General features: G+C 41.3%; 1 protein-coding gene across 1 annotated transcript in view; it reads left to right on the top strand.

Moving 5' to 3' along the window:
• The window catches only part of KIF25 (kinesin family member 25), a 42,817-nt gene extending 21,436 nt beyond the window's left edge, over positions 1-21,381 (top strand). Inside the window, 7 exon segments of the mRNA XM_086461035.1 lie at positions 3,274-3,348; positions 7,693-7,842; positions 8,956-9,132; positions 14,667-14,818; positions 17,316-17,513; positions 19,836-19,991; positions 21,224-21,381. Coding sequence (XP_086317161.1) covers positions 3,274-3,348; positions 7,693-7,842; positions 8,956-9,132; positions 14,667-14,818; positions 17,316-17,513; positions 19,836-19,991; positions 21,224-21,381 — 1,066 coding nt within the window.
• The last annotated feature ends 315 nt before the right edge of the window (positions 21,382-21,696 follow it).

Raw genomic sequence — 21,696 nt, 5'->3', positions numbered from 1 at the left:
AAACTCATGAAGTCTGGGGACTGTTGTTGAGTAGGCCACCAAACAACTGAAAATTCCTGAGACACTGCAAATTGTGAGGAAGATTTACTGACCCCACAGGTTATAGGACTCCCTTGATACAAGGTATATATAATCTTTGAAGGTACATGGCCCCCTTGCATGTCTGTTAAGCTACTCAAAGTAATTCCTTTCACCCTCCAGCTATGCCTAACACAGCCATACCAGTTGAAGTAAATGCAGAATAATACTGGAATTCAACTCTGTAGAGCAGCACAGTTAATAGTATTGACACCAAACTGCAGAGATGCTGTGGCTCTGGACATATGGTGTAGATCCTGATAATCAGGAAAAGGGTTAAAAAAATGTAAATCCCCTGAAGAATGCAGTTCTTGGGGAATGTTTTTTCAGTGTCCCAGCACAGCTCTTTTTTATAAACAGAAGAGCATATGGTTCTTATGAACTCCAAAATGTTTATTTTTTTAGCAAAGTTTTATGGAACTAATAAATGTCAAAATATTTTATTTCAGCTCAGGAAGAAAATTCCAGCTTTCAGCATGTTATGCTTTTATAATTTTATTGGTGAATCAGTTACCAAAATAAAAAAGAAGCTCAGAATTTTCAAGGTGAAATGAACATTAATTGCTACACAGGGACAAATCTGTCATCATTCTGGTAAAAAGACATGGGCTTACGGACAGAGATTCTCTGGATTTGCTGCGTCTTTCATGGCCTCAGCTAGCTAATTAAGTGGGTGTCCATGCTTCAGCCAGTGCTGTGATTACAGTGTAGCATAAACTAGTTCAAGCCAACTTCAGACTACTTGTTTTGGGTACTGGTAGCATTTGAACCACAGCAGCTAAGTAGTGGCAGTAAAACTCCTTTAGGAAGTTGAGTAAATATTTGGAGTAGTTACTGTAACACAGAGCCCTGTGCCTTTCCTCTGAATGGCTACCAGAACCTGAACCTGACGTAGTCAGCTATGGCTATACTACTTTGCAGTGCAAACAGACTACTAAGACTGGCTGATTCAAGCCCTGGTTGGGGTCAGTAGTAATCTGTTTGCTATATTAGACAGCAAAATCCACCAATGGCAAGTGAAGACAGTGTGAATGTTTTCATCTCTAAAATACGTTTTTAAGTTTGGGTTGGGTTTTTTTATGTTGTAGCTCTGAGATGTTTTGGTGTGTTAAGAAAAAAAATATCATTTCAACACATAATGAGTCAGAGGCCTAGTTGATGGATGACTTGGTTGCAGATGATAAATGAAGCAGAGGAAAGTGGAAGTGCTTTTCCTCTCTTGTGTTGACCTTGCAGATTTGATGTGCAAACTTTACTGAAGCATGTGCGGGTATGCATGCAAAGCGAGGATGGAGAATTGCTATTCAGTGTCTGCGTCCTCCCAGCACAAACTGTGCCACATCTCTGCATATTTGTTGGTTTCTCAGTGTAGTATGACAGCACATCAGTGGAATGGAAAGACAAGCAGTATTTGTCCATCAAGCCAGACAAGTGCTCCTTTCCTGATGAAAGAGAGTACATTTTTGCGCAACTTACAATTACACTGTGGAATACATTGCCACAGGCTGTTACTCCAGGCCAAGAATTCAGCAAGATGCAAAAATAAACTAAATACTAATTTTAATATTTATTTTTTTTTAAACAGAGATTCAATTCATAGTTCAGTTTTGAGGCCAGTTTACAGCTTTTAAGGATAAGGATGAGACACTGAGATGTATCATTCTGTCTCCAACCACCATAGTGTTTCTTGTTCTTTCTTCTGGCTATTGTCAGGAACAAGATGCTGAACTAAGCGGGTTGGCTCTAATTCTGTGTTCGTTTATCAGTGATACCTCTGTACAGTCTTATTTATGGAGAACATGAATACAAAATCTACATTTCTGCAGGCTATAGACTGTAGTGGCCAGATCCTGGTCAAATTTACAAAGAGGCTTGAGTAAATGCTGAGGAGCGCACTATGTCTTCTTTCGGTTAAACTTGTAGTGTCATATACAAGCTGTGGGATGCTGCTAAGTGAAGTGTACTAGTATGCTGTGTACACAGGGAAGTAACTATGCTTTCAGTGTTTGCTGCTACCAAAATTCCTGTTTCAAATTAGTTGGTTTGCTGTAACCTATAAAGAACACCCATTACTCATTGGAAAACAGAGCTAAACAGCAACAGAAAAAGAATGAAAACAGAAACATACCAGAAAAGGAAGCTTTTTCCAAAGACAAAGATTCGTACCTCAAATACTGAAGTGTGCTAATGACATTCACATTTTAGGTTCTGTTCATCTTGTATAAACAGTGCTTGCTGCAGGCTGTTACCCTGGGGAGGGTATGTTTTTGGTGTGCTGGAGAAGAAATGAATGAGTTAGGATGTCCATGTGTTACGATCAGGATTTCCTGTTTTCAGGTCTTGATTTTATGTTGTTCAAACTTTATAGTTGAAAGGGCTGGAGGAGAAAATTCTTTGAAGAGCCCTGTGTTAGCTGCTTTTTTTCCTTGAATTTGAAAAAACATATGCAGTTGTTTTAGACACCATCGTTTTGGCCCAAGGATTGTACTGTCATTGCTCTTTTCTAAGAGTGGAATAACTCATTCAATTTAATTGTCTTTCATTCTGTTTAAAAATTAGTCTGAAGTCTTTTACTTTGTAAAAGAAAGTCTTCCCTTGAGCAAGAAGTGTTTATTTCAGCATAGATAGTCCAGCAGGGGTGGGGATGGGAATACCTCAGGCTGATGCTGCCCACAAAGACAGCGCATCCTTAAACATGACCCTCAGGGGCCTCCTGATTTCTGCTCTGCCACTGACTCTTCTGGGACAAGTCCTGAGGCAAGTTTTCAGCCTCTGTACCTCTTTTTTCCCAATCCTTATCCACATCTAGAGGGAAGCACAACCTGACCACTCCCTTCTTTAGCACAACACAAAGGAGACACAGGCAGCAGGGATATTTCACAGTCTGGTAAGTGGGAGAAAGTAACAGGGATCCAGCACAGCCTGAAAAAAGACTGCCAGAAAGGTAGGCAGGAGGATTAGGATGAGCGCAGAGAGCCACAAGTGTACACCTGCGGGTCATTCCCTCCAGCACAGACAACAGCCACTCAAGTGGACAAGAACCTTGGAGTTCTAATTTTCAGCCCCCTGACATAGAAATGTCAGCAGATCACGAGTTTTATGTCACTGGCCTACTTTTTCCCTAGTTTGCATTCTTGTATTGTGACCACATGTTTGTATTTTTACTTCAGTTAATCATTGCACTTTGCTCCTCAGAGTTTACAATGCTTCGGAGTCTCAAGACACAGTATTTGCAGATGTGGCCCCTTTGCTAACATCTCTCCTGGATGGGTAAGTTAAGAGGTGGGAGTAAGAAAGCTAAAGGGCAATAATCTACTGAAATCCATCAGTTAAAAAAAGTCTCAATAGTGGTGGTCCTGTCATGTTTTGTGGCTTTGCAGTCACATTCTTCTGTTTTCTTTCTATTCAACACCAAGTGAATGTTGTTTCCTTATATAAACAGTGAAAACACTGTTTACAAAATTTAGCAGAGCAAATAATTTGGGAAAAAAAATAGGTGTGTGGGGTTTTTTTCTCTCTGGTCTCTTTCTTGCAAACTTAAGCATTGCTTCTAATGGAGGATACTATCTTTTTGTGTGTTTTGATAGGTTATGTTTTATAACTGTTTTTCAGTTGTAGACACAGCATGATGCATCTTTTCCAAGAGGGTATTCATATATGAAAGGCCTGCCAGGGCCACTTTCTGGTCATCTGTGCTGGTTTTGTGTACATCAAAGGCCATAGGAGGTGGTATAATCAACTTTTCTTTGATAAGAACCGAGCTTCCTCAGTTGTAGTTCTGACAATCCTTCAGGCACTGGTTTGCAAACAGAATTCTGGTTTGAATACAAAACTGATCAGTAATGACCAGTAGTAAATATGTGTAATTACTTCTAGCCAATAAGTTCATGAAGTGTGATTCTTCCTTTATACTAGAGCCAACTTAAGCTACTCTTGCGAAGAAGCCTTGAAGTGCATTTTATAATCCTTGAAGCTTGAACTGAGATCTATGCAGAACTTCCCTTCTGCTCCTTTCTCACCTCCACTCTTAGTTCCACTTGGTTATAGATGGTTGTTGTAGAGCTGTCACGGACCTTTCCTTCCCTGGAGGGAATGCCAGTCCCTTTCCATCCACAGTGGCACAGTTGAACAGTGGTAATCCTTGTTCCCAGCAGTCTGCACACTGAAGTTTCCAAGTCTCCTTTTCTTAAAAGCAGCCTAGGAGAGGCATATCAGGATATTGTGAATATTGGGAAATCCCAGCCACCCCTTTACACGTGCCAAAGAGGGGCCCACAAGTGCTACCTGGGCTAAGGGAAGTCCTGTACGGCCCATATGACACTATTCTAGTTTACCAAGGATGAGTAACCCCAGTTTCTATAGCCGAGCAACCTACGGACCTCTAGGTTGGAGGAGTTTGAAGAAGTCCTTATAACCACTGTTTTTGTGCTCTCTGCTTTTCCCTTTGCAATGAACATGTTTGCTTTGGCTCAGTGTGTTGCCTATGTATCTCCAGACATATCTGATCTGTACCCTGGTCTGCTGTACTTCCCGCTTTCTAATTTCCACATTGAGAGAATCCTGTCCTAAAAGTCAGGATTTTTTTATATTCAGTTAGGAAATGTTCTGTTATTGAAATTAAAGGAGTTGTCTTATTCTTCCAGAAGTGCCATTTAAACAGAAGCAGATTTTCAGGGGAGGCGAGGCTGTGCATATGAGCAGTGTTTCTCAGCAGCCTTCCCATTGTAAATGGGAAACAGACATACTTAGTCTGAACCTTGAACCTTTTTGCTGCTCCTGATTGTTTTAGTCTGGGCTCCAAAGTGGTCTGTAACAACTTTTAGCTTAAGTAGAAAGGCGTGTTGTGCTCCTTTGTTTTTTCTTTATTTTTCTTCCTTAATGAATTGTTTCATTTTTCAGTGTAAATATACAGGAGGAAAAGATTGTTCCATATGCAAAACAGACAAAGTACAGCAGGCTTCAAAGTTTACAGTTAGCTGTACAGGGCCAGCGAGGGAGTAAGATAATAGTTCTTTTCTTTATAGCATTGAAGAATCAAACTTGTTTGTTTATTTTAAAGAAGCATACATTTCTCCTCCTTTGATTTCCTTTAAGAGTGTTCTCTCTTAGTGATAACTTTGCAATACGGAACACCCATGCTTTTCTCAGGAGAGAAATACTACAAAACCATTGGTATTCCAGCTTGACAATGAGAACTTTTCTAAACAAGAATATAGCTAGTGAAGCAAAGTGGAGAAGAAGAAATGTCAGGGCACACAGGTGAATCATAGTCTGAAATTTTCAGATTGCTCTGTTTGAATCCCTTACGTTGGAACCAGAACGCAAACGAAGTAAACTAGGTAAATATAAACTAGTCTGCTTCTGCTGGGTAGTTGGATAGTTGGAGCTCATTTGGGCTTACTGAAATAGAGTTTTGGCTTTGGCAGAGAAGATATCCCTGATTGATACCTGATTTGCATCTCTGTCTTCACTGTGACAAGCACTTGTCCTACTTAGCTTCTGATACTGTCCCCTGTATCTTGTCAGAACTGTTTTGTCCATAATGCTTACTTTCTAACAAGTAACAGTTAAGGAAAATTTTAATAGCTGCACGGTATGAAAGTTTGAGAGACTTCTCAAAAGACTTCCATTCTGTCTTTCCTAAGGAAAACTACTACTTGCAAACTTCTGGCTCTCTTATTGATTCCAAAGATCTCTCTGATTTTAAAGTGGGACTAGAAGTGTCAATAAGCTATGGGCTGGCGAGGCAGTGTGCGTTAGGGGTGGAATTGTGAAGATTTCTCATTGTTAGCCTAACTGAAAACTACCAAAAATAGTGGGAGCTTTTGCACTGACATAAATGCAAGTAGAGTTATGTCAGCAGTGAATACTTGGAGAAATCCCTTGTTTCAGATTTACAGCCCGAATTTCTAACACATTTCTTTTTCCTGTAGTCCTCTTTAATTTTCAGTTGCAGTTATCTCATCTCCTTTACTTCATCAAATCTATGACTAGACTTCTATTTTATACTCTGCATCCTGAAATGTGGAAGGACCTTGCTATAGGTTCACTGACTGCAGCTTTGACTTCGCATCCCCAGAAGGAGTACCCAGATATTTGCTGTCTTTCTTATCAGCCCACATTTCTTTCTAACAAGAGAAAGCTTTCTAAATAATCCTCCAAAAACAATTGCTTCTGGGCATGTTTAATATGCAAAAAAATCACTGCAAATATATTTCTCTGCAGTGGCCATGTAAGCATTTCATGACTTGAAACCGTAAATTTAAAACAACTAGCTGAGGGGTGTTCATTGAAATTTGCTGGCATATGCTCGAAACAACATTTTTGATATGAGGAAAAGCATCGGATAACCAAAAGCAGCTGTTCAGGTCTGCCCACAGAGGAGGTAGCTTAGGCCGTGAAATTTTACTCCCTGGCAGCCCAGGAGCAAGCCCATTCTTGCAATTCTCTAGTAGGGCGGAAATTTCAGCATACTGCAAAGCACTCCTTGTGTGTGGAGATTCTGCTAGTGTCGTGTCTCTGAACAAACGAGATACTCCAGGGAAGGAGCAGTCCTGTCAGCATAACTGCATGTCTTCCGAGAGTTTTTGCTGGCACAGTTCTGTGGTCAACACCAAGGTGCTGGCAGGTGCTGCACAGCAGATGCAGCCCAGTAAGGACTAACCTTCGCCTGCACAGTACAGTGTTGGTCCTCACTACAAAGTACTACTGTGGCTGGACACATTGGTATCCACCCACGCGCTTTGCTTAAGGTGCTGACTTTGAGCCAACTGTGTTAGAAACGCACTTTCTGGATAGGATTTGTACATCGAAATTCAGATCCTTGAGACACAGACATCCGTAACAGAGCTCACAGCTGTGGACTTTTTTTGTTATTTTCAGTGCCAAGAAACAGGCATTTTCAGAGTTCTGATCATTAAATGTATTTTACACATCTGCTTCAGAAGATGATGAATTCATTTATGTGTGTACCCCTGCAGTGACATTGTACATTTTCACCTTCTACAAGTCCGTATCAGAGAAGATCCTACCACCAGAGTGGTCTCTGTGTGCATGCTTGTGCTGAACTAATGCGTTCGCTTTAAAATGTGTACGTCTGTTCGGGCTGTCTTATCTTTTCCTGTGACTGAGGGCTATGACTGATGAGCCTGCCTGAAAAAGACTACAAAAGCTGAAGCGTTTACTGTCCCCAGCTGTTAAGATATCAGCGCTGTGGTTTGCAGCATAGCACCGTAAGACAAATCGAACGCAGCGGTGGTTTACTTTAAGATGCTGTACCGTCAACTGCAGTGGTTCAGGAGCTGATTAACAAGCAGCTCCGTAGTGCATGAACTGGAAGTTGGGCAGACAGGAGGTCTGACCTTGACCTCATCAGTCATTCCAACCTAAGCATCCCCCTTTTGTCAGTTCACTCCCCTTTAACTCTGCTTAAAAAATAAAAGTCTGTGTGGGCAATGCTATGAGCAGTAGTTTAATTTCTGTTAGATTTTGAGATCGGCAGGGCAGTGTATTTTTTGTTTCAGTTTGTGTTCCCAAATTGTTTGGGGTTTGGCTTGCCACCTGACAAACACATTTGCTAATGGTAAAATAAATGAGGGCCCTTTTAATTTTCAGGTACAATGTGTGTATCATGGCTTATGGGCAGACTGGAAGTGGGAAGACATACACAATGTTGGGACCACAGTTAGAGGAGAACTTTGCATACTCCATAGAGGATGAATCAGAACTTGGAATTATTCCTCGAGCTACCCAAGAAGTGTTCAGGTAACAACTAAGTAAAAGCTCGTGTCAGAGGCAGTCACCTTAAACTTTATTGAAAGGATGAAATAATGTTTCTAACTTATTTCTTATTACAGATTTCAGCTTCACAATGATTAATATTTATAGCTTCTCTGACTGCCATTTGATATGTGAGTTTTGACAGAGATTTCTAGTCTCTCTCCTGCTTTGACTGATTTTCTAAGGAAATAAGATTATGCAGTCTTGATGTGTGTTATCGGTCCATCTGTCTTTCAGACTCCTAATTAACTTTTGAATGTGTTTCAACCACAGTTGTGGGAGTCTAAAATGGAATTAAGTTCTTACAAGTTTTGTAAAAATTGATAATTGGAATAGATGAAGAGGATCCATATTAGAACTCAGTCCCAAAGAAGAATGATAGGAGAAATTTTAACCACAATCTGTTCTTGCTTTGAGAAGTCTTAGATTTTTTTTTTTAGCTGGGCCTGATGCATGATTTGAACCGATATACTGCTGTGTTACAATAGAAGAGCCATTAGAGGTTTTTCCAGCTAAGCCTGTTTCTTTTGGAGCAGGGTATAGGCTAAATCAAAAAGATCCAATTTTGTACCAGAATTACTGTGTTTGACTGTAAATACTCTCCTGAATAGACAAGCCCTTAATTTATGAATTTTCTGAGGCTGTGGACAGCTAACCTCTTAGCGGTCTAGCTGGGAAGTTTACCATCTCTGCCTGTTTGTTCCTTGTGCTCTGCCAGAGTTTATCATACCTTGAGCTGTGAACCAATAACGTCCAGCAGAGAAATAATGTAAAAAAAGCCTTGAGGAGGGAGGGAGGGAGGGAGGGAGGGAGGGAGCTTAGTGGAGAAGAACAATTTAGGCTGTCATAGCTGCTTGGAAAAGTTTTATTTACTGCTTTACTTAACGTATATTCATGTATGCTCTGATTCTTCAGCTTAACGTTAGCATGTGGATGAGGCACAGCCACAACTGTGGATATTTAATAAGCACTTTTATCAAATTGTAATTAGATTACAATGTAAGAATAGATCTTTATTTACAGATTGTTCACTTGGGGTTTGACTTCTACATTTTTTAGCTTTTTTCTTTCTTTTTTTCCCCTCTTTTTATTCTCCAGGCTTATTTCAGAAAAGCCACCAGGAAGTTACTGGGTTGAGGTTTCTCTTGTAGAAGTGTATAATAATGAAATTTTTGATCTTCTGGCCAAAGACAGTTGCGGAAAAGCATTTGGCGTCAAACGTGATGTTGTCACAACCAGAGAAGGAAGGAGTGATGTTCCACTGCTCACGTACGAGTAAGCACACACTTTGATCGTTGTCACCCGGCCACGATCTGGGGTCAATGCGACGCGTAGCTGTCACAAAATCGCACTGTAGGCACCAGTTATCGCTGCTAATGAGTCCGTATCATATGCAAAAGAAATAATTGGGTGGTTCTTGCTGTTTCCCTTAGCTCAGTCTATCAGACTGCAGTTGGCTGCAAATGTCAAAGTGCTTTCCGAAAGAACAGTGCAATTGGTTTTGGTTGTACTGCTGTGTGAAGCGCCTTCCGCTCAGGATGCCTGAAGAGAGCTGTGCATTTTATTGCTGGATCTAAGGCATCTTGTCAGCTGTAGAAAAAGAAGGGGTAATACAGTCACAAAGCACTTGCTCTTTAGTCTTACTCAATTATAAAATTTACAGATTATAATAGAAATGTAGGTATTTCTTGTAGATTTTTAAGCAGCTGTAGAGTATTAGCTTTCCCTATACACAATGGAGTCAAAAAAAGAAAAATACTTTAGAAAGCATAAGTTTTTACGTGATCTTTTAATATAAATACCCATCATAGACCACTTAGTATTCTGTTTTCATAACTGAAGGCAAAAAAGTGGGAATTGATATGCTGGTATTTGAACCTGTAGTTCTTGAAAATCCAGGTTCTTCAAACTGAAAGCTAAGAAGCAGCTAAGCTTCTACTCATTCAGTTTTAAGATGCATACCTTCCCCGCATCGGTATATACTGAGTTTGGTTCTTATTTACACATTCTGACAATGTAGGGAGACCTAAGGTAGTTAAGGCTACAGCTACCCTTATTTTAATGCCTCCTTGTAATCTCTAAGCATTATAAAGGCTTGTTCCAGTAAACATGGGAATGATTCTTGGTGTTACACATGTACAGTGTACAAAGTAACTGTGTAATACTTTCCTGTTATGTATCAAACACTCACCTTGGCTAACTGGTCGGTAAAAATCACATGTTCATAACAGTTCATGCATTAGCAAGAGTGAATCTGTTTCAGATGCTTCACTTTAGTAACAGCTAAACAGTGGTGTTTATGCCAGCATTAAATCAACGTTAACAAAACCACATTATGACAATCAGTACTAGTGGCACCAGAATGATGATGCTACCCAGTGGAATTAAGGTACTGGACACCTCCCTATGAGCACCCAGCGTGTGAACAGAATCCAGAAGGGAATGTTGCTGCTTGTGCACTATGGAGAGCTCTAGCAGCTTAGAAAAAATGTTCTGTTCCTTGGGCAAATAACGTTTGTGAAAAGAAACATCTTGCCCTATTAAAATGTTTAGCCCAGTGTTACAGTGTTTTACATTTCTGGGGTAAACGTGATGTTTTTCTTCACTTCTCTATAATAATGCTTGTCATGGTCTAGTGTCTACTTTTCCAGGAGGAATTAGAAGTCAGAAATGAAACGCATTCCCTCCCCCTCCCCATGAAAATAAAACACAACCATGGTGTAAATAATTGAAGGCAGTATTTTTGTCTTGTGGGACTTAGTCACAGAAACAGATTAGTAGTTGTCTGTTTATGTGGGTTTATGCTATGGCCAGAAAGCCTTGATAAAAATACAAAAATGTACTGGAGGGTTGTGCAAACATGCTTTTTTTTCTACCTAGTTATACACATTTATTGACTTGTCTTTTCTAGCAATTGAACTGCTTGTAGAAAAGTGGGACCCCAGAGAAATTGTAAAGTGGTTTTGTTCACCACGGGGGCTATATAACTCTCCTTTCTTTTTATGAAATAATAATCGCTGCTGTATTCTAGGAAGGATTAACAACTGTATCTGGGGTATGCTTGCTCTTCAGTCTTGAGGTTAAACATGATTTATAGAGATTTCTTGATTGTACTCTGTGTGCTCCATAAGAGCATGGAATGAATTGAATTAAAAGTGACGAGCTTGAAGTGATGAATCCTTTCTCCCTCTCTGTCTGGTGGGTTTCTCTTGGTGTCTGTTCTTGGATTTCCCCAGCTGTGACTCTATTCCAACTTTTAGTGTCTGGTTGAGGCTCTGCTGTCAAGGGAAAGAAAAACTCCTTCAGAAGAAGTTGGGAGTGGTACCTAAGCTGTGCGTGCTGAATCTTTCTTAAAGGAGCTAATCTTTTTCCTTTGACTAGAGAAGAAATGCACCATATGACTTGGAAAATAAAAGTGGGTGTATATAGGGTGGGTATGATGGGAGTTGGATCTTTCCTGCTTCATCAGAACCTCCAGGTAATTTTTAATTATAGTATTTCAGTAACCAACATGCTGGCCTGGTTTCATTCCTGAAAAATGCCTACTGCCCTTCCCAAGGGAGCTTTGCATAGTTAGTGGGTGAGCCATCTCTTTTCTTAGGCTTTGGAAGGGAGAGGTGAGATGTAGATGGACTTGCGCCCTAAAGGCAGGAACTAGAAGCTGCAATAAGGTTTCATTTGTCTTTCTAGTTCATAAAATGGCTGCTCTGTTTATTTCTGTAAATTTTAATTTATGGTGAAGAAACCTGGCGCCTTGAACTAAGCACCTCTTAAAAACCACTTATCTCAATCAACTGATAAATACTCAATTCTAATGCAAATATAAATAAGAATATGGACTTGTATCTCAATTACAATGCAAGCAGTGAAAAAAGGCCAATTCATAAACAGGGTATATTAAGGATTACACCGAAACGTTAATAAGAAAAAGCAAACCCAAACAAAGTAAGGGAACTATTGAATGAGGCCACCCAGCTGACCGAAATCTAAAGTAAACAGCTGGTGCTTTGAATAAAAACACATCCTCATTTGTGATAATATTTCATCTAGAACATACTGGCCTGCTGGGTCTCATTGGCGTCTCCATATATCCATTGAAGTACAGTAGTCTCCTTGCTGCTAACATGTACATCTTACTGAATCCCAAAAACCTCAGCCTCTTTCTTCTTTTATGGCTTGGTTGACTTTGGAGAACATTCAGCATCAAATTTTTAACCTTACCACAACAGGGCTTCTCTTTCTAGAATCTGGTCCTGGAACGTGCAGTACATACAGCATGATAAAGCCGTAGAGATTATACTAAAAAATCATTTCTGTTGGTCCTGCTGGGAAGCTGCTGTGCCAAGCTTGCAGCACTGGGCTGGGGGTGCTGTTTGCCTCCAAAGCCAACTATGCTTTCCCAGGAGGTGACCAGCTCTGACAGCGTACCCTGAGGCCTGTCTTCTTCTGCAAATGCTACTCAGAAGACAGCAGCTTGTAGCACTGACCCCTTGCCAGTGCCCAGCAGCAGCTCGCAGAAGCCGATTGCCTGTCGCTACACCCCAGTGAGGGCTGCTTACCTCTCGGGCTGGCTGGTCCTGGCTGACCAGCTATTGGAAGATGCAGTTCAAACCTCGGGAAGGCAAGGTCTGCCTCCTTGGACTTGAGGCAATAGTCAGATCACCCCAGTGTGAGGCTCTGCCTTTTCTGACAGTAGGAACTAGAGCCACTGCTTCCCTGCTGGTGCCAGGTCAAGCAACCAGGGAGACGTTCCCGGTGCTGCACAGAGGCAGAGACACTGCAGGGGAGGGCTGCATGTGCGGCTCAGGGTTGGAAGTGAAGTCTATAGTGATCATTTAGCTCCTGCAGCCCTAGTTACACAGCGAACTGCTTTTAGGTGGCTGCTTCTCTTAAGTGTCTATAAGCATGGTGTGGTGTCCTGGTTTAAGCTAGAATAGAACCAATTCTCCATTCAGTGATTTTACTTTTCAGTTAAGTCTGTTCCAAGTGACTGCACTTCCTGAAGTTAACAGCACGTTTTTCCAGGCAGTGTCTGCTTCTAGGAGTGACAGTGCTTGGTGTTTATAGTTACTGCAGAGGAATGTTGTGCAGAAAGGCTTTTGCTTATGCTTGCTCCTCTAGAAACCAAGGTCACTGCTAAATCTTGTGCCATGAAGTAAAGGGTCGTAAGTAAGTAAAAAGGTCGCACTTGTGGGGAGGGGTGGGCTGGACAGGTGACCTAAAACTGACCAGCTAAGAACTCCATTCCATACACGTCATACCCAGTATAAAGCTGAGGGATCACAAGGGTCAAGCCCTCTTTGTCTATGGCCAGCATCTGAGGAGGACTCTGTCCATTCTTCTGCCTTCAATCCCAATCCATATGTTCTTGAATCCAGTTCCCGTCTGCTGCTGAGCCCAGTCTGGGACTTTCCCAGTGCCCGTCCTGCAGCATCAGTGCTGACTTGATTGTCATTGAGGGAGTTCAATATTGGGTTTATATATATTTGTATATATTTCATTACTTTCTTATTAATATTATTATCTTTTCTTTTTATTCTAATTGCTTCATTAAAGCTTTTTTTCATTTTTTTCCAACCCGTAAGTGTCTCTCCCTTATTCTCTCTCTTTTCCCTCTCTGGGAAGGGAGAGGGTTTAATAGAGAGCATCTGTCATTCATTTAGTTGCCAGCCCAGCCCTAACCCATGACGTGTGGATAAATGTTTTTCTCGTTTTTTTCAGATGCTCTTGCTTTATTTTCAGAGGAGATTGGTTTAGTTGGGTATAGCTCCTTCTTCCAGTAGGGCTGCTCTTAACATAAAATAAGTTTGTGCCCAGCATGACTTTCACTGAAATCAGCCCGATCTAAGTCATGAAGGCCCTGCCTTTCGCCACATGCTTGCTTTTGCTGACTGCAGCGATGTAGAAACAAGCCTGTAGCCTGTCAGGAGAGTTCTTAATGGTTCTGGTGTTACAGGGCATTCAGTATCCAGGCTATGATATGCAGCACAATAATTTATACCTCCATCTGGAAACTAATGTTTAGATGATGTAGCTTGAGTGATTATTGAAGAAGGCAGAAGAAAGGAAAGGGTAGGGAATCTTACCTCATTTGTTTTAAACATTGCAAACCTGGGGGAAATCATAGTGGGTTTTTTCTTTACCTAATCTGTTTATTTCACTTTCTGTGTTAGGTTTTTGCCCTTCGATTGATCATATTTTCAGTATTTCCTTTAACTGTAAAAGAAAACAGGTAGTACGAGACAAAATGGTCCATAGAAACTTATGCCTGTCTATTCTGACACTGTGCTAGAGTCCGTGCTCATCAAACAGTGGAACTGAACTTTTTTCCAAGGATTCTGGATTTAATTCCAGGTGTGAAATATGATTTCCAAAGGCCCAGAGAAATTTCTTTTTTTGCCCAACTTCTGTACCTCCCAAAGAACAGGAACTACCTTAACACAAACCGAACAACTCCACTTCTGTAAGACCAGAGATCTGTGTCTTGTCTTCCAAAGTGTGGAGGCATAGAAATTTCGGTCACTTCTGGAGCTGAGCTACAGTATCTCTAGACTCGCAAGGCTGGCAGGCCACTTCTTCTGCACTTTCAGCACTGTCTCACAGCTTTTGTCTTGAACTTTCATCTTGGACTACACCCCACCTGAAAAATCTATCCACAGTTTTTTGTGCAGCTTGAAACTGAGATTAGTATAAGGAGTTAGAAGAGTGGGGAGGTGGAAATGCTCACGTTCACATCTAAGTTGTCAGCTTTCTCGTGTCATTTTTACTGTGAGTCAGTTAAATCTCCTGCTTGTTTCTTTACTTCCTAGGACTGTTGAAAATGCATCTGAATTTTTGCATCTAGTCAACAGAGGCCTACAGCTGAGAGTCAGGCACCCAACTCTGGTGCATGCCGATTCCTCTCGTTCTCATCTGGTGGTTACATTGACCATAACCACAGTTGTCTCCGGAGATAACTTTGGTAAGTGAGATGTTACTAAAATACATCTAGAGCCAGTTGTTTTTTGAAAAACAGTCTGTGGACTGACAGATTTTCATAGTGGTTTTTCCTCCTTTTTCCAATGTTTAATGCATTCCCTCAGTTCTTTTCCATTTTTTTTACTTCTACATACCTTCTTAAATAACAGGCCAGTTTGATGTTTGAATGCTGCTGAAACTTCCGCTTTCATAAAAACTTCTAATTTTTCTTTACACATCTTGATCTGTAGAGTTCTTGAAGTTTTATAGCATCAAACAACTAATGAAATAAACAGATTTTATCAATAGGTCATAAGGTATAAGATAGATATCAATAATATAGGTACTCAAATAGTAGTTAAATCACTTTGCACGTATAATTGTTCATGCAAAGTTTGTGGTAAAGCTAACCATGCGTTTTAGGGATCATCATATGCTTTCGGGTGAGAGAGAATTATTTTTTACCTGCTGCCTTGCAAAAACGTACATTAAATTCAGAGTCTCTTGAACTGTTAATAATAGGCCACTGTAGGAATAGACAACATAGCTGTCTTATTTACTATGGCAAAGCCTGTACTTCTGCATTTCATTACCACACCAAGACTTACCAGTTTATTGCTTTAGGAATAACTTTGGCTTTTGGGGGTTAACTTTGTTTTCTTTTGCTCATGTTGTAATTAGGCCTTCTACTTCCAGCGCTGTGGTCCATCTCCTTCGTACTCTGCAACAACAGTATGGTTTTAGAAAGCGGAAAATATTTAGCATTTTTTCCCTTAGATTGCTATCAGAAATTAAACCGGCAATATTAGCAAACCAGAACAAACAGTGCCCCCGCTTACCTACGGGCCTTGCCAAAAGACACAGCTACTTCACAAGCTGCAGCCCCAGCATTGCAGATGTGAGCTCCAGCCAGTTCCAGGTTCTCGTCAATCAGACAGATGTTACTTTTCAAAACAGTGCTTGCACTGTTGGCGCACCAGCCGTCTTGTCTAGTCCAGGCTTCCCTTTGCCACTTCTAATGGCAGTCACCCTGCCGTGCCATGTTGTCTGGCAGCAGAACTCCACAGAAATGTCAAATCTACGTCAAGAGCAGACTCAGGCTTTCAGCTGATGGCGCGTGGATGAAGATGTGCAATATGGGGGAGCAGAGCAGCACTGCGAATGAGACCTCGCTATAGCAGCGTGATAGCACATTCTGTCTTGTTTAAAAAGGAGAAAATCCTGATGCAATTGTCAAATATCTCAATGCTGGAGATCTAAGTCACTAGATAAAAAGTTACATGGTCTGTCATGAGTTCTGCACCTAGAGCCAGGGTGACAAGCCAGCACTTTTTCAGGCTGATTAAGGTCTTCTAGCATTTTTTTTCAGTATTTGTTGTTTGAAGAGAGCAGTTACTTGATTTCCTCATCTCAAGCTGAAGAGGAGCGAGAACACTTATTATTACACAGTATGGCCTGAAGCAATTTATTCTGTGTAAACCAACGCAGCTGCTCCATCTACACTGTGAACAGCTAGCTCGAGTTTTAGCAACAGCCTAGCTGGAGAAGAACAAAGCTCTGCAACACAATTCAGTCTGATCCTTACTCAAGTTTTGTACTATTGCAACTAGACTCTTTAAGTCCCCAAAAGGGTCTGTTGTCTCTATTACCTGTAGCAGAGTATGCGCCTTTTATTCTTTTCTGTCTTTCCGAGAGAGAAAGATGGATGAAAACCAAAACACTGAAGAAAAAAACACAGGACTGCTTTGGGAAAGCCCTTCTGCATATGCTCCTGCTAAGCTAATGTCAAAACAGCTTTCCCAGAGAACCTGCCTTCGTCTTCCTTCTCAGCAGAGTGAAAAACGGATGCTGCTGCTGAGGAAGAGGAAGGATACAAAGTAGTCTAGTGCAGCTACAGAACTACCACGAGTAGTAGGTAACCAACCTGAACAAGTGGGAGTAAAGCTATTGAGGCCCATAGCTCATCATGTGAGATGCAGCAGTGGGATATGAAGGCTGAAGGAAGCCTAGAGCGAACAGCAGCAAAGGACAAAATAGAAGAGGCAGGATGAGGGTTAGGGTTTTTTGCCAGAGCACCAGGAGGTGATGTTTCAAATACATAGAAACAGACTTCAGAGCTTACTGCTCCCAAACATCCAAAATCTCACTTTGGTTGTAATCAACCTAAACCATGAAAAAAATGCCTCTTTAAAGTCCTTACTGGACCCCTGTTTCTTGTTTTCCACATGGAAGTGTGAACAATGGGGCTATTAGATACAACACAACCTACACCAAGTCTTGTTACCAACTGGTGCAATTGGTTTGATGAACAAAACCTTAAATAAGATAGAAAAAGTCATTCAGCCTGCCCGTGCCGTTGATTCTGACTAGTGTACGGCTTCCGTTAGAATTGCCTAAACCATCAGATACTGTACTTCCCCTCTTGATGCCCCATTTTTTCCCCATCTCAATTTCCAGTCTCAGTGAGAAGCTCTCCTTGTTTTTTTTTTCCCACTAACCAGGTATTTCATGGGAAGATGAACAAACCAGTCAGAGACTAAATAAAGAGGTTTCCTGCAGCTTTCCACAAAAAACGAGAGACAACAAATCCACCTCTTCTTCCAGAGCCTCTTCTCCAACACAACTTGAAGCAACTGAGAAAATGAAGCAAGTCAAAACTAGACTGCAGCTGGTGGACCTGGCTGGTAGTGAGTGTGTTGGTAAGGGAATGTGTCTGTTTACGGGCATGGATCCTCCCAGGTCTAGGTTACAATAGTTGTCTATACCTCTTTACGTAGGGATACGTGCTACCCTGCTTTCACACACAGGGTGGTTTAAACCCACAGATCCTGGCACAAACAAAATTCTGGGGGCTGATTGTTGCAGTTTTACACTGGTACAGTTTAACTCAAAATCTCACTGCATAAGCTTGAAATAAGCCCAGGGCGGTTACCCATATCATAGGTATATTATTTGTTCAGACTGGTTTTATTAGGCCTGTTTTTCTACTCTGAAAATTAGCATATCTTTGTACAGAAATGTTTAAAGTGCATAGATTATTTAAATATTACAAATATCTGTAATAATTGATATCACCATGTGTGGGGGTTTCTGGGTTTCTGCCTTATTGTGGAAAAAGTCTTGGAGGAAGTCAGTGTTGAAAAGATAATATTGTTTTCATGGTTTCTTCAAAGCATTTTCCTCCTCCTGCCTCCTCTATGCATACAATAATTTCAAAAACTTGATTATTTCCTAAAGGACAAGCTTTCTTACCAAGAAAAGCCATGCAGCCAAACGTACCATTCCAGAAATAATGTTTTGAAAACTGAACCAGTATTATGAAAGAGTCTTTTACTTTACTGCCAAGAATTCTTGCTGTTGCTCTCTGTTAAACTTTTGTTCTACAGAGAAACCTAATATAATACATTATTTTTTTCATTTGTTCTGAGTGCTGGAAACTGTTTGGTAAACACGTAATTGAGCAACAGTGTGTGTGTTTGTCCTCTCAGTTCAACCAGGACAAACATTTACTTGGTTTGGGGCTCGGTGGGCCAGACCCTCCAGTGAAGCCAGAAGACCTGTGCTCTCTTACATCAGTGTCAGATGTGGCCCAGCACATGCAGCGGACTAACCTTACTCTGATAAAAGTGAGGGCAGCTCTTAACTTATAGTCGTTTTAAAATGTGGACAAATCTAAGTGGGCACAGTACAGCAGGCTTCTCACACACTTCAGTGCCCTGCCTTGTTAGCTCTACAGCCGTCCTGGATCACTTACTGAACTGACGAGCTAAGTGATCCCTTTTTAGTAAACTAGGTTTCAGTTTGAAAACTCAGCTAAGTGCTCTGTGGAAGTTCATCTAACCGGACGCAGAAAATCAGCAGTTTAAACATGTACCCCCTCACCTATTTGCAGTTTTCTGCTTTAGGGCAATATCTGTTGTCTCAGGAGTCCACCTTTACTTGCTACAAAAGAAGCCAGTCGGGAAAATGCTGGCCTAAAGGGAAAACAAGATCCCCAGCCTCCCTCTGCACCTCTCTAGGGGTGGGACAGTAGGCAGTTGAGGAAACTGTTAGCCCCATCTCATCATCCCACTACCATTAGCTCTGCCTAGCATGGATCATGTGCTGTGGGTAATGAGAAGTGATTGCAGATGCGTCTGTACCTCACCCACTACCCTGAAGAAAGGCTGAATTTGAACAATGTGATGCTAAATGCTAATAGCAAGTTTCCTTTCCCCAAATGGCAGAGGTAAGGACAGGAGACATTAATTACTCTTAACTGCACACTCATCCAGACTGCTCAAAGGGTTGAGCTTGCAGCACCACTTTAAACTGGTGCAACGTGAAGTGTAGACCAAACTCTTCCCGTGTTGCTCAAGGGCAGCACAGCTACGTGTGCCACCATGCTGGGTGGATGGTCGAAAGGCGTCACTTTCCTTTATCAATTTCCTTACAGCAAATCACACCACAAAACAGCACCTCACAGACTTTGGTGAACGTGAACCCCTCACACCTACAGCTGCTGTACAGTTCTGTTTCTGCAGCTTATGTCATCAGTGTCGCTCCTGTTTTTACTGAGGGATACAGATGGGGCAGTTAACTATTATAAAAAATGGTGGAACACAACAGACTCCTCTCTGGGGACGCTGTGGCGAGGTGTTTCCAAAGACAGCGTTGTCTTGTCTGATCTTATGGTGTTCCTACTTTCTCAGTTCCCTGTTCTTAAAAAAATATGGAGCCAAGATGCATTGTACAGCTGAAGAGAACAACTTTGACATGAGATGCTTCAGATCATCTGCAGGCACTGAACCTTCTTTAACCTTCCTTCAAAAGAGCAGAAGTACTGAACAATGTCTTGGCAGTCCAGAGCGAAAAACCACTGTGTCTTGCTTTTGGCATGGGCAGACTGGAAGTCACGGTTCAGAATCTGTGTTTAAAAATACTGCGTCCAAAGTAGATGATACAGCAACAGAACTTCTCACACATTGCAGCTGGAGCAGCTTTGCTTAGGCTTACCATTGCCTTTTTCTGCACTGTACCAGGTATGTCTGGAGTGACAGGTGCGGCACTGAGAGAGACATCGTTTATTAACCGCAGCTTGTCTGCCCTCGCAGACGTTCTTGGAGCAATCGCAGAACAGCGATCTCACGTACCGTACCGAAACAGCAAACTTACGCATCTGCTTCAGGACTCCGTAGGTGAGGGATTATTCTGACTTTTGTTTAACAATATAGATTTTTTTTTTTCCCTAATCTTTCCCCTCCTTTGTCATGTAAAACTAAAGGATGATCTTGTACTCCTCCCTTGTGTGTGGGCCTCTGTCCAAAGGATCTGGCTTTGGAGCCGTGTGAGTACACAGTGAGAGCTCTGAACTCCTCCTGAATTTGGCTAAACCTAGCTGTTTCCAAGGTTCAGATTAGGAATAACTTGTAAAAATCACATCATCTTTAATAGGATGGTATAAAGGGTAATAATTGCATTTCATTAATGTTTCATGTCAGGTACAGTTTACAAGTTAAGCTTCAGTCTTCTTTACTACAGGGTGTAGTAGTCCCATATTTGCACATTCCTTAACATTGTGCCCTGTAGCAGTAAGATAAAGGAGGGAGACAGAACATATGCGTGGTACTGTGCTACAGCTTCTTTGTGTGTTTCGGTCACCTCCTCATCTCTAGCTCCTCATCCATGCAGAAACAGTTTTAAAGCAAGTGTAATTCCTGCAGTAATGTCAGGTTTGTGTCCATCCATGCAGTACATTAGCCCATTCCTCTTCAGCTAGAAAGCATCAGCCCTTATGCTTTTAGTCTCCAGTTCAAGGCATTGACAGTGGCTGAGGTAACAGTTCTTGAGGGCTTCTGAAAGACTATTAATTTTTGCTTGAACTTTGAACTTCATCAAGTGCTGGTCCCCACTGCGAAAAGGGAAAGCCAAAGAAGTGAGTTTAGGTGCCACGGTGTATGGGCACTGTGCCTGGTTTTAACCACGGATGGCATATGACTTGGGTTTAAGTGAAGTGTTGAAAGTGGCAATCTCCTTGTTTGTTTAATCATTCTCTCTGAAATTCTGTTTTGCTTTATTGTCACACAAATAAGCCATTTTGCCATTACCCCAAATTTACAAATATTTGACAAAACTTAATTTTAGTGCCCAGACCCATAACGTACACGCTGACTAACTGGTGAAGCTGTAAGTGGAAAAAATCTGGATTACAAATTGTGAAACATTGATTCTACTGGAGCAAATACCGTATCATTAGGTATAGACTTCCCTTGAAGGAGCTGTTTGTTTTCAACAGCCCTCTTCACAGCTAGTCTTCTGCTTCATACAGGCAACGGTAGCCTACCCTCATTGTAGATCAGTACATTACCAGTGTATAAGTACTGAAAATAATGAGGTAAATAAGTATGTTTTGTCTTTTTCCTGCTTTTAGGAGGTGATGCTAAACTGTTGGTGATGCTGTGCATCTCTCCTGGCCAGAAGTACTTAACAGAATCAATGCAGTCTCTGGGATTTGGAACTCGTGCTCGGCAAGTTCAGAGAGGACAAGTCAAGAAAAAAAATTTCCCAGTGCCGAACAAAGCAAAATAAAACCTCAGATTCCTGTGGATTAAAGTATTATTAATGAGTTCCTCCGACTGAAACGTATATTGTTGTCTTAAAGCCATTCTTTTAGATAGCAACTGCCAGATAAAATAAACAATCCTCAACATGGCATTAGTAAGCCATAAACCTGCTGATAGTGTTCTTGCTCCAAAGACAATACCAAGTATTGACAACAGCTACCAACCATGGTGGAAGGGCATAGAAATAATCAGGCTTTTTTTAGGAGAGTGACTTCAAGACATGGTTTTGGTGGTGTGCTTCCTTTAGGCAAGCCGAACTAAGTCAACAGCGCCCTGATTT

This window comes from Leptosomus discolor, chromosome 2, assembly GCF_034619465.1.
Source record: "Leptosomus discolor isolate bLepDis1 chromosome 2, bLepDis1.hap2, whole genome shotgun sequence".
Classification (NCBI taxonomy): Eukaryota; Metazoa; Chordata; class Aves; order Leptosomiformes; family Leptosomidae; genus Leptosomus; species Leptosomus discolor.
This window is presented reverse-complemented; position numbering and strand designations above follow the sequence as displayed.